General features: G+C 65.1%; 1 protein-coding gene across 1 annotated transcript in view; it reads left to right on the top strand.

Annotated features, from left to right (window-relative positions):
• Positions 1-346, top strand: part of ARAP1 (ArfGAP with RhoGAP domain, ankyrin repeat and PH domain 1) — a gene marked incomplete at both ends in the record, with an annotated part of 18233 nt that extends 17887 nt beyond the window's left edge. The window contains 1 exon segment of the mRNA XM_009889906.1: positions 233-346. Coding sequence (XP_009888208.1) covers positions 233-346 — 114 coding nt within the window.
• Positions 347-447: the final 101 nt, after the last annotated feature.

The following is a 447-nucleotide window of genomic DNA, read 5'->3' as shown; positions in this document are numbered from 1 at the left end:
CCCGGCCAAAAGTCACCTCCCCAGGGGACAATTAGTAAACAGCGGGCAGGGTGAAATGAAGCCAATTAAAAGGGGACGGTGCTGCGCGGGAGGTCTGCGCGGGGACGGGCAGGACGGTCGCTTGGCAGACTCTCGGGACACACGTGTGGCCCCCCAACCTTGGTGGCTCCCAGCCCCCCTCCCCCCAGCCCGCCGTGGGGTGCCTGACCCTGCCTGTGTCTCTGCCCCACAGAACGGCCTTTGCACTACTCGGAAAAGGTCCTGCCCATTCTGCACGGCCTGGGGACGGAGAGCTACCTGGTGGTGAAGAAGCAGATGTCCATGGAGAACATGCTCATCTACCTCGGTGAGGAACCAGGGAGGCAGGGCCTGGGGTGGGATGGGGATGGGGATGGGGTGGGATGGGGTGGGATGGGATGGGGACGGGGGGGGGGTGGGGATGGGATG

The sequence above is a fragment of the Charadrius vociferus genome, unplaced genomic scaffold, assembly GCF_000708025.1.
Source record: "Charadrius vociferus isolate BGI_N301 unplaced genomic scaffold, ASM70802v2 scaffold1478, whole genome shotgun sequence".
In the NCBI taxonomy this organism is placed as follows: domain Eukaryota; kingdom Metazoa; phylum Chordata; class Aves; order Charadriiformes; family Charadriidae; genus Charadrius; species Charadrius vociferus.
The sequence above is the reverse complement of the archived record's forward strand: the minus strand, read 5'-3'. Positions and strand labels throughout refer to the sequence as shown.